Consider the following 16246-nt stretch of genomic DNA (forward strand, 5'->3'; position numbering starts at 1 on the left):
TACTTGTATACCAGCAAAGGGGGTTAAGCTTTATTCTGGGAAATTAAGAACCATTTAAGGGTTTTGAGCAGAGACATGATCTAATCAGATTTGTGTTTTAGAAAGATAGTTCATACAGCAAGAGTGAAAATGTACTAAAAAAAAAAAAAAGAACTGAGAGGGCAGAAAGGCAGAGAAAAGGGACATTATTCCATGTGGTTCTGGAAATGAGGGGCTGCTCCATCTTAACCAGCATTACACATGAAGGATTGACTTGGCCTAGCTCCCACTTGCTGTTCACCAATTGTTTTACATATGGATTATGTCTTTCCAGATTCTTCCAAGAAGATAAAGTATGTCTTGGCTGAATTTAATGAGGGTGGGAGCCTCAAACAATATGGCCCACATGAGGTAAGAACATTTTCATTTCAAGCCTTTAAAAACCCCATGTTCTAGCTTTTCCATAATTTGTTCCTCTGTTCGAAGTTTAGCTCACTGTGAAGAATTTGCTTCTCAACATATTTTCTCCCAAGTTTCAAGTGAGCCATTGGTGCTACCTGGAATTATATGTTCCCCAAGTCCATTCCCTGATGGCTCAGATGGTAAAGCGTCTGCCTACAATGCGGGAGACTGGGTTCAATCCCTGGGTCAGGAAGATCCCCTGGAGAATGAAATGGCAACCCACTCCAGTACTCTTGCCTGGAAAATCACATGGATGGAGGCATCTGGTAGGCTACAGTCCATGGGGTCACAACGAGTTGGACACGACTGAGCGACTTCACTCTCTCACAACTTCACAAGTCTGTTCACCCTTTCAAGTGTCTCTTCTCTCCTCAAATCTCTTATCCTCCTCCCCTCCTCAATTCCCAGTCATCAACTGTTTTCTACTCCACTGAGAAAATAGAAACAATCAGAAGAACTCATCCCCAAGATCCTCACCTTATGCGCCCACCTAGCTATACCATTTCTCCTGTAATTGGGTTAACTGTCCATGCTCTGATCTCATTTCAGCCTCACTTGTGCACTCAATCCCATCCTCTTTGGTCCATTGACAGACCTTGCTTTAGCAATATATTTCTCTCTCCCTCTCACTCTGCCTCTTCCCATCAGTTTTCTCTATGTATTAGAGCTATCTCATCAACAAATAAACATACTACTATTTCTCCTATATTTAAAAAAAAAAAATTCCTCTGACTCCACTTCTCCCTCTAGCTACCAATTCATCTCTCTCTCCTATCCTTTATCGCAAGTAAGCTGTTCAAAAGATGTGTCTATACTCATTGCTTCCAATTTCTCTTTTTCCCACTTTTCTGAAAGTTCTTCAATCAGCATGTAACCCCCACTCCTCCACTAAAACCACTAGATGAGACAGCCAAGAACCTCCATGTAGCTATACTCAAGTCATTTTACTCAACAGCATTGGACATGATTGGTCAAATCCTCCTCTGCTTTCTTCACTTGGTTTTCAGGATACTACACTCTCCTGATTTTTCTCTTACCCCTTTACTTGACATTTCCACTTAAAAATCAAACAGGAATATGAAACTTAACATAAGCTAACTGAGCTTTTTCATCTTCCTCTTATAGAGACTGTTTTTCCAGCAGTCTTTCCCATTTCAGTAAATGACAGCTGCACATTTCAAGTTATTCAACCTAAAACTATGGAGTCATCATTGACTTTTTTCTTTTCTGCTTTCCTCACATCTCATGGCTAATTTATCAGCGACCTCCATCACTTCTACCTTCAAAATACATCCAGATTCCAGACACATCCCACTACATGCTCTGCTACCACCCTGACCTGAGTCACCACCATGTTTTGCCCAGATCACTGCAGTAGTCTCCTCATTGGGCTCCCTGGTTTTGCTCTTGACCTTGAAAATCTATTCTTCACACACATACTGAGCAGTCTGTTAAACTGAAGTCAGATCATATCACTGCTCTGTTCTGCAATCTCTTATGGTCTGCCCACCTGCTACTAGAGTCAAAAATCAAGATCATTACAATCTGCACCCCCATCCTACTCTCAGACCTCATCTCCTGCTAATCTTCTTCTCATTTTTCCCATCCTTATTAGCCTCTGATGCCATCAAACAAGTCAAGGTTGCTTTAACCTTAATATCTGTGCCCTTGCTCTGGCCTCTTCCTGCTGTGTTCCTCCCCTAGCTATTCATATCATTCATTTCTTCACCTCCTGCAAGTGTTTGCTCAAATCACCTTCTCAGTGGATGTCACATTCTCTATCTAAAATGTTAAGCCCTCTTTCCTAACACTTCATATCTTTCGCTCTGCTTATTTTCCTCCTTTGTGCTTCTCACCATCTGTCACACTATATAACTTAATTATTTATTTGTCTATCTCTTCCATTGGAATATTTTTGTTCACTGCTATGTCCTCAGTGCCCAGAAGAGTATCTGGCTCATAGCAGGCACCCAACAAACATTTGTTGAATGAATAAATGTATGCAAGATTCAGCTCATGTAAAGTTTTCTGAGAGTCCAGGCACTGTGCTGGACACTGTAGAAGACATAAAGATGAGGAAGTACAGTTTCTGGCCTCCCTCCAGAACTTACTTCCTACCAGCAGGGCCAAGTTTGAGAGCCATGACCCTGGAGTCACAGGGTCTTAGTTTAGGCTCCTACCTTTGCTGCAAACCAGCAATGAGACCTTGAATATTTCACCTGTTTGAGCCTCCGTTTCTTTATCTGTGAACTGAAGATAATAACAATCGAAAAGAAAGACCTTGAAGTTTGCAGATGAGTGAACCACATAAGATGATTTCTGAAAAATGTCTAAGACTTTAAGGACACTGAAAATAGTGCCTATTATTATTCCCCTTCTGTTCCCTTTCCCCAGAATCTTTTAAACTCAACTCCCTCTTCCCTGGTCCTGGGTCTTTTTATGAGGGCTAATTGCAGAAAAGCTACTGCTCATCAGGACAAACTTGGGAGGAGGCTGGCCGCTTATTTACTCATATTGTCATCCTTTCAATAGACCTTGAGTCAGTTCCTTCTCTGCTGGGTCCTAGGAGAGAATCAACAGAGCCCATACCCTAGGGGTACACCTGAGAGGTGTTTTGGATAAAACGCACCAATCACCTGAGAGTGAAGCAGAAGGAAGATTGACCGAACAGGGACCAGACTGAAAATGCAGTTTCAAAGAACATTCCTGAGGACAAACCATGTAGAAAGGATGCCAAAGGCAGCAAAGAACTTGCAGCCCCCCAGTTGCCACCCCCACCTCCAAAAACATCAGAACAAAGACCAACAGGGGGTGCTAATCAGCCTGTCCGCCCTGAGGCTGACAAGTAGGAGGGAACAGTTTAGGCAGGGCTGCAGAGGGTGTGAAGGCCACAGGAGCTTACAGAAGCAGGGAGCAGCTTGGCTGCTATGAGCTTGCTGCCACCCCCGCCTCCACTGGGCTGGCCCCCCGCTCTTTATATCCTAGCATTGCTGTGTCCCAGGGGAGCTCCATCATTCTGATTTCATTCTCTCTCACAGTGTGGCTGGCTTCAAGTAGGTATAATGTGCCAGCACGGGGTTCAGAAACAACAAGGGTTTAAATTCTCTTGAGCTTGATGGCTTACTGCTGCTAAAATGTCTCAACGAGCAATGAGTTAGCTGTTGGAAGGGGCAGGTTGCTTAGGAAAGTGAGGCCAGAAAGAAAAGTTTGTAGAGTGGCTGCCGGCGGCATGTGGCCGTGACAAGAGTACCCTTGCTGGCTGGCACCGCGTGATTCTCTGGAGAAGAGAGTGCCACTGAAGACTCGAGAAAGTAGACAGAAACAGTGAAGCCAAAAAGGTAGGGGGACCTGGTAGCATCTTAGCACAAAACAAAGCTCTGCTTCTTGCTTTATGACTTTAGCAAGTTATGTTTCCAGAATTTTTTTTTTCATCCACCACATGATAGTAACAATACCATCTCATATTGTTGTTTTTTGTTTTGTTTTGTTTTGTTTTTGTTGTTGTTGTTTTACGTAGAAGAGGTAGCTTTTTTTTATTTTTAGGATAGCTCAGTTTTTATAGAATGAATGTTACCCCCCCCTTAAGTCACCACATACTTAAGCAAGACAGTGATCAACAGACTCTTCGTCTCATTCTCCTTCCTTTTTAGCCTGTGGAGGAATTAACAATTGCCTAGCTAGTTTCCACATGAAAGTCACACTTTCTGGGGAAAAAGAAAAAAAAAAGTCTGAACAATGGCAGTGTCTAAGATGTTACTCAGGGTTCTGAGAATTGCCAGTATGATGCATAGTGGTTGGTTATCTGCTTTGGGCAACATACCATCCACTTCCTACCCATCACACAATAACCAGGCAGCTACCTTGTCTGTGCTCATAAAGAACTTATTCTTTTGCAACCCAGATGTCACTGAGAGAGGCCCCTAGTCACATCTCCTTGCCTGCTGAACTTGAGGTGCTTAGAGGGGCTGGCAGGGAGCAGGATGTCAGTACCGGGGCCTGGACAGATACAATGGCAGGAGCACTGGACCAGGAGTCAGAAGATGAGGCTTCTGGTTTCACTTTGCTGTGAACTGGCTGAGGCAGATTAACTTCCAGAGTCTTGGTGATATGAGGAGATGAAGTCCACTCTGAGCTCTTCTGATGTGAATATTCTGTGTTTCTCAGCTTGTTTTATACCACTCTGTTCCCCAGGATAGGGCCATAAATGATTGAACATGTGCTCAATCATAACTGTTTTCTAAGTTCTAACAGTTTGTCAGTTTTTCTTCTATGGCACTCACCACTGTTGACCCTGTATTAGAATTATTTCAGTACCTTTACCACTGAGTCTCTTAAAAGTGTGGACTCATGCCTAACTCACCACTGTGTTCCTCATTGGCGCCCAGCACTGCGTCTTGTACCTGGGAGACTCAGTACATATATATTGATTGAAGAGACCCCACAGTAATTGATGACAGCAAGTGTACCAACTAGAAACCCAACATCCATTAAAATACTATCAGGAAATACCATGATAGGTGGTGTGGCGGATACAAAGATGATATAAGACAAAGCCCTACCTTTTAGTGTGTGTGTCATGAACAACTGTATATTGAGAGGGTAGCAATGTGAGTGTCCCAAGTCAGGAACCAAGGTGGAAAAGTAGAGCAATTCAGGCACAGGAGATCATACTAGGCTTTCTGGAAGAGGTGGCATCTGAGTTGGGCCAAGAAAGCAGTTCATGTAAGTACATGAAAGTCTGACCAGGAAAGAACACAGAGATAAGTGTGTAGAGGTACACATAGAGAATCATAGGAGAAAAGACAAGAATGGTCTCCGAGCTTGATGTAGCTACAAACCTAGGCTGGAATGGGATTATAGTAGGGCTTTGAATCCCAAAGGACTCAAGGAGTGAACTGATCCATTGGACTGCAGCAATGCTGCATATTAGATCTTCTATTTACATCGATTTTTTTTTCTAATTTCTTTGTTTTTTATAATGTATAGTAGAGGAGCACAGTAACACATGTATACAATGTGTAAGTGAAGATAAATGGAAGTGTATGTTTGAAAATCTTAACAGAAGGGCATATGATTTTAAAAGTTTGGAGACAAATGATCTCAACTCTCCCATGGGTAATTAGAGGCCAAGGAAAGTTTTTTAGTTGGGAAGCAATCTGATAAGAATTGAGCTTTGGGAAGACATACAGATGGCTAACAAACACATGAAAAGATTCTCAGCATCACTCATTATCAGAGAAATGCAAATCAAAACCACAACGAGGTACCATTACACGCCAGTCAGGATGGCTGCTATCCAAAAGTCTATAAGCAGTAAATGCTGGAGAGGGTGTGGAGAAAAGGGAACTCTCTTACCCTGTTGGTGGGAATGCAAACTAGTACAGCCACTATGGAGGACAGTGTGGAGATTGCTTAAAAAACTGGAAATAGAACTGCCATATGACCCAGCAATCCCACTGCTGGGCATACACACCAAGGAAACCAGATCTGAAAGTGACACATGCCCTCCAATGTTCATCGCAGCGCTGTTTATAATAGCCAGGACATGGAAGCAACCTAGATGCCCATCAGCAGACGAATGGATAAGAAAGCTGTGGTACATATACACTATGGAATATTACTCAGCCATTAAAAAAATTCATTTGAATCAGCTCTAATGAGATGGATGAAATGGAGCCCATTATACAGAGTGAAGTAAGCCAGAAAGATAAAGACCAATACAGTATACTAACACATATATATGGAATTTAAAAAGGTGGTAACGATAACCCTATATGCAAAACAGAAAAAGAGCCACAGATGTACAGAACAGACTTTTGAACTCTGTGGGAGAAGGCGAGGGTGGGATGTCCTGAGAGAAAAGCACTGAAACAAGTATACTATCAAGGGTGAAACAGATGACCAGCCCAGGTTGGATGCATGAGACAAGTGCTCAGGGCTGGTGCACTGGGAAGACCCAGAGGGATGGGATGGGGAGGGAGGCGGAAGGGGGGATCAGGATGGAGAATACATGTAAATCCATGGCTGATTCATGTCAATGTATGGCAAAAACCACTACAATATTGTAAAGTAATTAGCCTCCAACTAATAAAAATAAATGAAAAAAATAAATAACAACAAAAAAAAAGAATTGAGCTTTGGGAAGATCACCCTGGCAAGGTGAGAGGACTAACAGATGGAAGTGGAGGCAGAGGAGGCTTGGAGGGGCATTACAGTGGCCCAGACGGGATACAAGAAACAGGAGTCTGAAACCAGGAATATGAGGGCCTTCAACATTCCTTGTCAGGATGGTGGCTGATGAGCCATGGATCCAAAAAAAGACCTGGATATGACAGAAGTTGCAGAAGAACAGTGGAAAGAGGGAGGAGACAAGAATTGATCTCAGACAACTGAGAGTTCAAAGCTGAGCCTGGAATATTGAGAGGATAATGCTGCCATTGACATTAACAGAAACTGCACAGTCAGGAGGCCTTCCCTTGTGGCACAGAGGGTAAAGAATCCACCTGCTATGCGGGAGACCTGGGTTCAATCCCTGGGCTGGGAAGATCACCTGGAGGAGGGCATAGCAATCCACTCCAGTATTCTTGCCTGGAGAATCCCCATGGACAGAAGAGCCTGATGGGCTGTGGTCCACAGGGTCGCAAAGAGTCAGACACGCCTGAACGACTAAGCACAACACAGCACAGTCAGGAAAAGGAACCAGTTTAAGAAAGAATCTAATAGCAGTTTAGAGCTTGAGATCTTCTGGTCCAGCCCTACATAGTTTGCTAAAGAAAAACCCAAGGAGGAAAATGTGGTAGACCTTAGATTAGTCACAAGGTCTCCTGAATCTTACACTGGTCTTGTTTGAAGATCTTCCAGCTTTGGTTTTTTAAGAGCATTATGTAAGACTTTAACTGAATTTCATTTTTATTAAATCATTTAGTACACTCTGTTTTCCAGAAATATTTTATGCTGATAGTTTTCAATTTGAGGCCAACCAAAAAAAAGTTAACAGAACATTTTGGAGCTCAAAACTATGTTGTTAAACACTACTTGTTGATTAAAATGTGCAAAAGAAGGACAGTGCAAAAAAAAAAAAAAGCCTTTTAAAATAAATTAATAATAAAGATGAGAAAATCTTTAAAAAGATCATTGAATTTGTGACCCTCAAGAGAGCAGATTCAGAGGTGATGTACTGGAATCCAAATTGAATGGATTAAGGAGGTGAGGAGAAGTATGAAGGGGAAGGGAAGAAGCACAGGCTAGTAGCTCAAGCCACCAATAATTTCTTTGGAAGAGTGATCTGAACGTGTTCACAGGTAGAGAAGCAGGTGCTGGGATATGCCATAAGAGGCAGAGAAGGTAAAATCCAGGGTCATATTGGTGGGTTCCACTTGAAAGGTAGAAGATTTTGCCATTGTGAACTGGGAAAATGGCAGAGGATGTGAGAGGAGGAGACATTCTCAAGTGTTGAGGGAGTGGAGACAGGACAGAAAGAGTACAAAATTCAGGAAAGGCAGAGAGAGAGAGATGGAGACTGAGAGCTGTCCCAGAAATGTGACTCCACCATTTGCTCGGAGATCCTTCCTCTGGTAAGACCCTTCATTATCCTCTGTCCAGCCAAATCAGGCTTCCTCCACTCTGCCAAGGAGATATTTGAACTGCCTGCCCTGAGGCCAAAGAGAAGCCACCTTGCAAGCGCCCTCCCAGTGTGGTCCAGAGAGTGAGCGTTGCTTGTTTTAAGGACCAAGACTTAGTATCGCAAACCTGATGGTGCATGTGCCAGCCAGCTCCTGGTTCTGGGAAGACTCTCAGATCTTCCAGAAGAAACAAGGGGTTAAATGCTATTCACATTTTCAGGGAGAGCCAAGTAGCCTCCCAAAAAGGGATTTTTATCGCTATTGTTCACAAAAGCCTGCACAGCGGATCTTGGAGCAGCACTTCCTCAGATGATTTCCAGGAGCATCTGCCGATTTGATGAAAAATCTGATGCCATCAAAACCCAAGCCAGTGATGACTCACTGCACGCTGTTGTTGTCGGGTGTTTGCTGAGAGCAGCAGCTCTTTCTGGCAGTCCCCCCAACCTGGGACCAGAAGCCAGGCAGCACTGGGCAACATACAGCAAGGAGAGGTGCTAGTTTTTGGCATGCTTCTTGCTTCTACCTTCTGTCCTTGGCATCCTGTTCTTCTCTCCTGGAGCCTGAAACCTTCACAAGGACATGTTTTGAGAACCACTGAACCAGACACACACCCTCCCCTGTTATCTTGAGGTTTCTCCAAAGAAGGTCAATTATGAAAGTAATGAAGAATGGAGCCTGTCCCCTTTTTATTTTCTGGGACCTGAATCCTCAGGAACCACATCCCTCACAGTATAAGCAAAAAAATTGACATACCACAGAAGAGCAATTGCTTTCCATTGTGTTTTCAACTACATCCTTCTTCATCTTTTTTTAATTGAAGTACAGCTGATTTATGACATTATATTATTGTCATGTGTGCGGCATAGTGATTCAATATTTTTATAGATTATGCTTCATTTAAAGTTATTACAGAATAATGGTTGTGTTTCCCTGTGCAATACAATATATCCTTGTTGCTTATTTATTTTACACATAGTAGTTTGAACCTCTTAATCCCATGCCCCTGTCTTGCCCGCCCCACTTCCCTCTCCCCTCTCCCCTCGTCTTCATCTTAACTAGGATTCCAGGGCACTGACCTAGTCCTGCTCATTAGAATCAAAACCCTCATGTGGGGCTGGACTCAAGCAGAGCCCTCATTCCCAGGGCTTACTCTCCATTGCCCCCTTTTCTGCCTAAACTTAGACATGTTCCAAAAGCCTGCTAGGGTTTTGTGTCCTAGCAAGCCCCAACATATAACCACCAGTTTTTTCTCTTACTTACATCCCACCCCTGCTCCCTGAACCTGTCACTCTCTATCGCACCCTGAGCCTTTTCATTCCTGCCCCCAACAATCACTCCACTCCCTCCAACTTGCCTTTCCACTGCCAGCTCCCCAATTCCTTCTTCTCTCCCCACTCACTTCTCTGTCTTTTCACGTCTCTCCACTGACATGTCCCTCCTCATCCCTTCTCAGCCAATCAGCTATGACGTCTTCAAGCTGTTCATGAAGGCGTACTTGGAGGTGGACCTTCCTCAGCCACTGAGCACACACCTCTTCCTGGCCTTCAGCCAGAAGCCCCGGCAGGAGACCCCTGAGCACCCGAAGGAGGGAGCCAGCCACAGCGAGGCCAGTGGCCCAGGTACCTGGACCAGCATCCCCGAGATGGAAGGGAGATTTTGCAGCTCTGACCCACTTGCCACAGGCTCGGACTGCACTCCCAGAGGGTCCCTTGTGCACGGTAACTTCCCTATGGGGAGGAGGAGGGAATGGAGATCAAGGAACCAGGACTCCTGCCCTCTCAGGAAATCCTGACTGACATCTCTCATAATGCCTGACACTCAGAATCAGAGAAGAGGATGGGGAAGAGGAGGCATAACATAATGTATGGCAGCAGGGGTGGGTCTTCCACAAAAGTTGCCAGTTCCTGGGGAGCACAGTCAGCTTATGTGCCCTGAGAGTTTTAGAGCGGGGGGAAGGTGTGGTTACTGCCTTTCTAGAGTTTGGGCTGTAATGGGGAAGACATAGCCAACTCCAGTAAGTGAGCATGAACCCAGCAGACACCAGAGACACTGGTATACCCCAAGAGATCCAGACTTTGTAGGGTCTTCTACCTCTCAAAAAACCTAGAGGACAGGGGCTGGTCATGATATCTTCTTTTTATTTCCCAGATTCCGACATACAGAATGCAGATAATGCCGCCAAAGCAGACGAGGCTTGTGCCCCTGATATGGGTGAGTCTCTGGGGGAGGAGCGGGAGGTACCTCATTCCTGGGGGCAGGGGGGAATCTGACTAGCAGTTTTGTCTCCATGTAACAGTATATCCTTGAACAGGTCTCATCTACTCAGAAGGGCAGGTCAGGCCTTCCGACAGCTCCTTAGCTGTTTACTTCTGATGGATCTGTCTAGCCAAAGGAGTGTGGGGGAAGGAGAATGTGTACAATGGGGGTTTTGGAGAAGGGGAGCAGAGAAAGAGAGCCAGAGCCAGAGAGTGTATTGTGAAGAAGTGGCTATAGGGCTGCGGTGGAGATGACTCTATCACGGAATGGCTAAGAGTGGGTAGGGCGAGAAGGTGAGAACATGCTTGGTTGATTTCCAACAATATTTGCATGCACTTGTTTGAACAAGTGGAGAGAAGCAAGAGGAAGCTGGCTAACATTCTTTTGATGATACATTTGCCAGGCACCTGCTTTTATTGCATGTTTCACCTCGGCCTTTGTAATCACGCCCCTTCACACACTGAGCTGAGGCGTTAAGAGATTCCATACCACTGTGTGACTAGAGAGTCAACCCAGGATTGTTCAGACCCCAAGCTGCTGCTCTTTCCTACACTGAAAGAGGAAGCAGTGGTCTCTCCTGAGATGCCTAGACTAAGGTTTGTCTCCACGTAAAGGCACCAGTCTGCTGAGGTTCTAAGGGGATGATCAAGGCTGCACTCCCCCTGGGGCCACTGCCATCATGCCTGGCTGTCTGTGCACCAGCTCTTGGGTCATGATTGATGGAGAACCTTCCCGGGCACGTTTATCAAAGGGAGGCCATTTCTCCATTGACAGGCACTGTCCCAAGGGCAGAAGCTCTTGGAAAGAAAATATTATCCTCCTTGACCTCTGTTCTAAGATATAATACAAATTTCCTGGATACAATCCATTCAAGTTGGGTCAGACAATAAGACTATTGGCTAAGAATCTGGGCTTCAGAGGTAGAGTTCTTAGGTATGAGGCCAAGCTTTGACAATATCTATCTCTGTAACTTTGGGTATGTTTGGATCATGTCTTCGGGCCTCAGTTTCCCCATCTGTAACATGAGATGACAGTAAGTGTTAATATAGAGGTTAAGTGAGTTATGTGTATAAGATGCTTACAGTAGTGCCTGGAACAGAGTAAATGTTCAGCAATTATCATTCAGGTCACCTTCCAGAAGTCACCCTATTCTCAATTCATTGTGTCTGCCAAAATCTCTTTCAGTCTATACCCTCAGTCTCCAAATGTATCCACTGGGCATCCCCTTTTCATGGAAGGACCCTCAGGGACTGTGTCCTTCCTAGGTTGCTCTTGAACTAAGGGAGACAAACCTTTCTTCCCTTGCATTATTGTTTGGAAAAGATTGATACACATTGGTGAATTCCAGCTCTTAAGACATGCCCAGCAGATAAAGAATGCAGTTTTTAATGTATCTGTCTACTTACCTACCTGCCTAGCTATAGTCCATGGGGTCACAAAGAGTCAGACACAACTGAGCAACTAATACTTTCAAACCTACCTAGATACCTATCTATCTAAATACATACATACCTGGCAGGATAGATAAAAGATAATACAGAATGAGAACGACTGTAACAGGGACCTGGGATGAGAGAATTTCTTTAAGCAGATGCTACATGTAGGTCTGATCTTTTTTTCTAGTCATGGCAAAAAGGGCAACTAGAGGATTATAGAGGTTTCAATGTGTCACTGAAGGACTGATGAGATCAAAACTCACTCCAGATGGAAAGCAGAACATGGTTGGGAAAGGAGACTTGCCTCTGGACCATAAACTAATCAAATTCCAGGCTTCTCCTAGAGCTTCAGAAAGCAAAATTAGGAGCATCGCTGCATTCCTGAGGTCTTCACGGCCAGCAGCAGGGCAAGACTACAAAGTTTAGGCTCACCCACTCCTCTGCCTAGCATCTCACTCAGGCGTGCTAGGTCCAGGGCCCACTGGTCAGAATGGATAGGTCATAAATAAATCTTATGTGGAATAGAGAGGGCATTTTATGACATAAATCATTCTATTCTATGGTAGAAAGAAAAGCTTCAAACTGGGAGCTTTGAGATTCTAAACTCTCAGCAAGAAAATCAACTGAGAAAGCTGTCTTCTTCCTTACCCAGGCTCTTCGTCCAGAGATTTTCTTAGTCCAAGGATCTGGAACTTCAAGAGGAGCCTGAGAGAAGTTACACTTCATTCCCTGAGGTTCCAGATTGTCTGAACAGGGTTTTGTTTCTGTGGCTGAAGTTTCTAAGAACTTGGTGAGGGCTGTCATTGTGTGATATCTGAGAAAATATAACCAATGACAATAACAGGCGTTGGCTGGCTTATTTGACCGCCATGCTTATTTGCTATATTTGTTTCATTTTGAGTCTCAGAGTAACTTCCAGAGACTCTCTCCTGGAGAAGTGATTTGTCAGGGACTGTTTTCCTCTGCAGAGAGAATGCTAGCCTCCTGTGGTTCAGTCATGAAAGGGCAGTTATCTGACTGCTGGCCCAGTTATCTGACTGCTGGTACAACATTTTTTCATCTTTTGAGACTTGAGATTTTAAGTAGCAAATTCTTTTCCTGTTGGGCCACCTTCCACAAATGTCTTAATTAGATGCCCCTGTTCAGCAGAAACAAGAATGTAGGGACAGGTGGACACCGCAGAGAGGGGCCTCTGCCAGCAAGAAAGAGCCAAGTTCTGGAATCACTTTAGATCAGGCCATCTGTTGAAAATTTCACCCTTTTCCTGGTGCCCCAGCAGAAGCCAGAGGAAGAAACTTAATTCTCATTTGATATGGCCTATGTAGACCTACCAGATCAAGCTCCAAGCTCAGTTCTACAACCACCCACTTTAATTACTCATTCCTGGAGCCAGGTGGGGGCATGGCTGGATCCATAAGCATAGCAGAGAAGGCCTTTCACTGAGTCCAGAGGTCAGCTCAGGGCCTCGAGCAGCCTGTCCTTGTCAGAATGTCAGCTCAGGAAAGGCCGATCTCACCCCTTCCCGAATGCCCAGGACAAAATGGAATAAACAGCGTGAACTTCATTCTTCTGGTTTTTATTTGGTTCCTCAGGCAGTTGAGATGGTTCAGCAGCTTGGACTATTGGAGTCTCAAGGAAAATCCCTCCATTTTTTAATTTAAAATAACACATTGTGAAAAAAAATTTTTCTAAGAATATGGGAAAACGAAAGAAACAACAAAATCATCTAAATCTTCCAATGCTATCTCTCACACACACACACACACACCCCTATCCTTGTAGGGGTCTTTTTTTTCCATAAATTTTTTCTAAAACTGGAATCAGATTGTATATATATGATTTTGAATCCAGATTTTTCATTTAGCATTATATTCAAAAACATTTTTCATGTCATTCACAACTTTTGTTAAACATCAATATTAATACAAGTCTGTCTTTTAACAGATGGAAGACTGAGGTTGGGTATGGGGAGTAAGCCTACTTGTACAAGATCACACATCATTTAGCACAAACCCAGGTTTCTGCTTCTAGTCTGGTATCCTTTCCACACTGCCCAACTGGAAGGCAAGAAGTAATGGAGAGACTTAGAAAGAAGGTGGAACAAGTCAGCTCTGCCCAGGAACCATCACTAAGAAGGGAGTGTGATGTGGCACCTGGATGGAACCTCTGTGCTCTGGAAGAGGGCAATCCCTGAGGGATGTGCTCAATGGCTGTGAGTTAGGGGTATTTCATGTAAGGTAGCATGAGCAGGTGGAACACCACTGGGACCGTATGCCACTCAATCCTCCTGCACCCCAGCATTTCCACTGCTGGACTGAATAATAGGCCAAACTGACTTAAACAATCCAGTCACAGCTCTGGTAACCAAAACGTCTTTGGAAAAGGATAATGTTGATGTTTTTAATTGAAGTATGGTTGATTTATAATATTGTGTTAGTTTCAGGTGTATAAAGTGATTCAGGTGTATATTTTTTCAGATTATTTTCTATTATAGGTTATTACAAGATACTGGATATAGTGTCCTGTGAGTGCATGTGTGCTAAGTCGCTTCAGTCATGTCCAACTCCTTGTGACCTTATGGACTATAGCCCACCAGGCTCCTATGTCCATGGGATTCTTCAAGCAAGAATACTGGAGTGGATTGCCATGCCCTCCTCCAGGGGATCTTCCCAACCCAGGGATGGAAACCACATCTCTTAGGTCTCCTGCATTGGCAGGCGGGTTCTTTATCACTAGCACCACCTGGGAAGCCCATAGTTTCCTGTACTATACAGTAAATCATCATTGCTTATCTGTTTTACATATGATAGTGTGTATCTCTTCATCCCCTCTCCTATTTATTCCTCCTCCCACTGCCTGTATTATTTTTTAGATTCCACAGATGAGTGATATCATATAATATTTCTCTTTCTCTGACTTACTTCACTTAGTATGATATTCTCTAGGTCTACCCACATAGCTGCAAATAGTATTATTTCATTCTTTTTAAATGGCTGAATAATATTCCATTATATATATACAAACCATATCCTCCTTACCCATTTATCTGTTGATGGACACTTAGGTTGCTTCCATACCTTGGCTATTGTAAATAGTGTTGCTATGAACATTGGGGTGTATGTGTCATTTCTATTTAGAGTTTTTGTCTTTTTCCAGAAGTGGGATTGCTGTATCATATGGTAGTTCTAGCTTTAGTTTTTTAAGGAACCTCCATACTTGTTTCCATAGTGGCTACAGAAATTTCCATTCCCACCAACAGTGTAGGAACGTTCCTTTTTTCCCATATATTCTCCAGCATTTATTATTTGTACAATTTTCAATGATGGCTCTTCTGACCAGTATGAGGTGATACCTCATTGTGACTTTGATTTCATTTCTCTAGTAATTAGCGATGTTGAGCTTCATTTCATGTGCCTATTGGTCATCTATATGTTTTCTTTGGAGAAATATTTATTTAGGTCTTCTGTCCAGTTATTGATTGGGTTCTTTTCATATTAAGTTGTATGAACTATTTGTATATTTTGCGCTTCCCTGGTGGCTCAGACAGTAAAGAATCTGCTTGCAATGCAGGAGAACCAGGTTCGATCTTTGGGTCAGGAAGATCCCCTGGAGAAGAAAATGGCAACCCACTCCAGTATTCGTGCCTGGAGAATCCCATGGACAGAGGAGCCTGGTGGGCTACAATCCATGGGGTCACAAAAACTTGGACACGGACTGAGTGACTAACACACACATTTGTCAAGTATTTTAAATATTAAGCTCTTGCTAGATACATCATCTGTCAGTATTTTCTCCTGTTCTATAAGTCATCTTTTCATTTTGTTGGTGGTGTCCTTTGCTATACAAAAACTTGTAAGTTGATTGTTATTTTATTTTTTCTTTTGCCTTGGAAAAATTATCTAAGAAAATACTGCTATGATTTATATCAGATAATGTTTTGCCTATGTTCTCTTCTAAGAGTTTTTATGGTGTCCTATTTTATATTTAGGTCTTCAAACCATTTTGAGTTTACTTTTGTATTTGGTGTAAGGGTATATTATAACTTTATTGATTTACATCTGGCTGTCCAGCTTTCCCAATACCATTTGCTGAAGAGACTATCTTTCTCCACTGTATATTCTTCTGTCCCTTATTGAAGATTAATTAGCTTCAAGTGAAGTGAAGTGAAGTTGCTCAGTCATGTTCCACTCTTTGCGACCCCATGGACTGTAGCCTACCAGGCTCCTCAGTCCATGGGGTTTTCCAGGCAAGAATACTGGAGTGGGTTGTCATTTCCTTCTCCAGAAGATCTTCCCAATCCAGGGACTGAACCTGGGTCTCCCTCATTGTAGGCAGATGCTTGACCATCTGAGCCACCAGGGAAGTCCTCAAGTATATGGGTTTATTTGGGGGCTCTCTATTCTGTTCCATTGATCTATACATCTGTTCTTGTGCCAATACCATGATGTTTGGATTACTGTACCTCTGAAGTCCTGGAGGGTTATGCCTCCA

General features: G+C 43.5%; 1 protein-coding gene across 3 annotated transcripts in view; it reads left to right on the forward strand.

The window, feature by feature from the left end:
* DGKG (diacylglycerol kinase gamma) overlaps positions 1-16246 on the forward strand; it is a 211674-nt gene that overhangs the window by 60399 nt on the left and 135029 nt on the right. For all 3 annotated transcript variants that reach the window (XM_043473481.1, XM_043473483.1, XM_043473480.1), the window contains exons 3-5: positions 314-390; positions 9517-9682; positions 10212-10274. In XM_043473481.1, the coding sequence (XP_043329416.1) occupies positions 314-390; positions 9517-9682; positions 10212-10274 (306 nt within the window). The remainder of the gene's footprint in view (positions 1-313; positions 391-9516; positions 9683-10211; positions 10275-16246) is intronic.

The sequence above is a fragment of the Cervus canadensis genome, chromosome 7 (assembly GCF_019320065.1).
Source record: "Cervus canadensis isolate Bull #8, Minnesota chromosome 7, ASM1932006v1, whole genome shotgun sequence".
Lineage (NCBI taxonomy): Eukaryota > Metazoa > Chordata > Mammalia > Artiodactyla > Cervidae > Cervus > Cervus canadensis.